This window comes from Gavialis gangeticus, unplaced genomic scaffold (assembly GCF_001723915.1).
Source record: "Gavialis gangeticus isolate Ggan-Ray unplaced genomic scaffold, GavGan_comp1, whole genome shotgun sequence".
Classification (NCBI taxonomy): Eukaryota; Metazoa; Chordata; order Crocodylia; family Gavialidae; genus Gavialis; species Gavialis gangeticus.
In genome coordinates, this window is record NW_017729032.1 from 217,614,070 (window position 1) to 217,615,185 (window position 1,116).

The 1,116-nt window shown below is 57.0% G+C and overlaps 1 protein-coding gene across 1 annotated transcript in view; it reads right to left on the reverse strand.

Annotated features, from left to right (window-relative positions):
- Window positions 1-398: 398 nt before the first annotated feature.
- The window catches only part of LOC109302330 (oligodendrocyte transcription factor 2-like), a 6,341-nt gene continuing 5,623 nt past the window's right edge, over window positions 399-1,116 (reverse strand). The window contains exon 4 of the mRNA XM_019523891.1: window positions 399-416. Coding sequence (XP_019379436.1) covers window positions 399-416 — 18 coding nt within the window. The remainder of the gene's footprint in view (window positions 417-1,116) is intronic.

Here is a 1,116-nt window from a genome sequence, read left to right on the forward strand (position 1 = left end):
GGGAAGGAAGGAATAACACTCAAAATCAAACCGAGGGGAAACTCTTGCCCTTTGACCAGCTTTACAGTACAAGTGCACATATAGGGAGAGAAAAAATCTCCAGCCAAACGGACTGGCACCAGCGCCCGGCAAAGTATTTACAAGCCTCCCGAGCAAAACGAGCTCTTCTCAAAACTTTACGGGCTGCACGTTCACCAGCACCGCCCCCCACCCAAAAAACAAAACAAAAACCCTTAAGTTTGGCAAAGCCTGGGGGTTGCGCTAAGATGACCTCCCATCCAACCTTCACTTGCTGCTTGGACTAGGTGAGGGCCCTTCCCGCATTGCTTCTCCAGGGCAAATGTGCCGGCGAGCTTGTGCTGGGAGCTGGGGGCAGCTGTTGGGAGCCCCTTTCCACCCTACCTAGCAGAAAATGTCTGTCAAAAAACAAAACAAACAAAAAAACAAAACGGGAAAAAGCCCCCTTACCCCTCCCCAAAAAACCCTCCCCAAAATAAAGCTTGCTAAGAAAAATGTTTCCAACTATTTAAGTTGGTCTAATAAAAGATTTCAGATTCACCCAAAGAATCATCTCCCCAAAATAAGACACACTGGACTCGATGCCCTCCGGAGCTCCCTCTCTCCCAGCCCGGCTTCTCCAGGATCCCGTAGGATTGGATTTCTGCAGGACAGGTTGGGACTGGAGACGCTAGGCTTTCTCTAGGACAGCGCTTCCCAAACTTATCCTCAGCACGGCCCTGTTTCCCCAGCGGGTCCCCCACCCCCGCGGCCCCACTGCGGGTCGAGCCGCCCAGTCGGGGATCCGCTGCTCCACGTGCCCCGAGCAGTCCGCAGCGCCGGTGCCTCGGTCCGAGCAGCGCCTAGAAGTCGCCGAGTTAAAAAAATAAAAAGGAGAGATGCACATGGATTTATTTCAACCCTCCCCCCCCCGCCCTTCAAAAGGAAAAGCCGGCGGCTTGCCACGGCAGGTGGAAGCAGAGCCCGGGGAAGGAGCCAGGTGCCGGAGGAGGGGGAGCCGTGCCGGCCCCCGCGCTCAGTCCGCGGGCGGCGCGGGCTCCGAGGTGCCCCGCCGCGGGTTGAGTCCGGCCGCCCGCCGCGGAGGCTCATTTGGTGTCG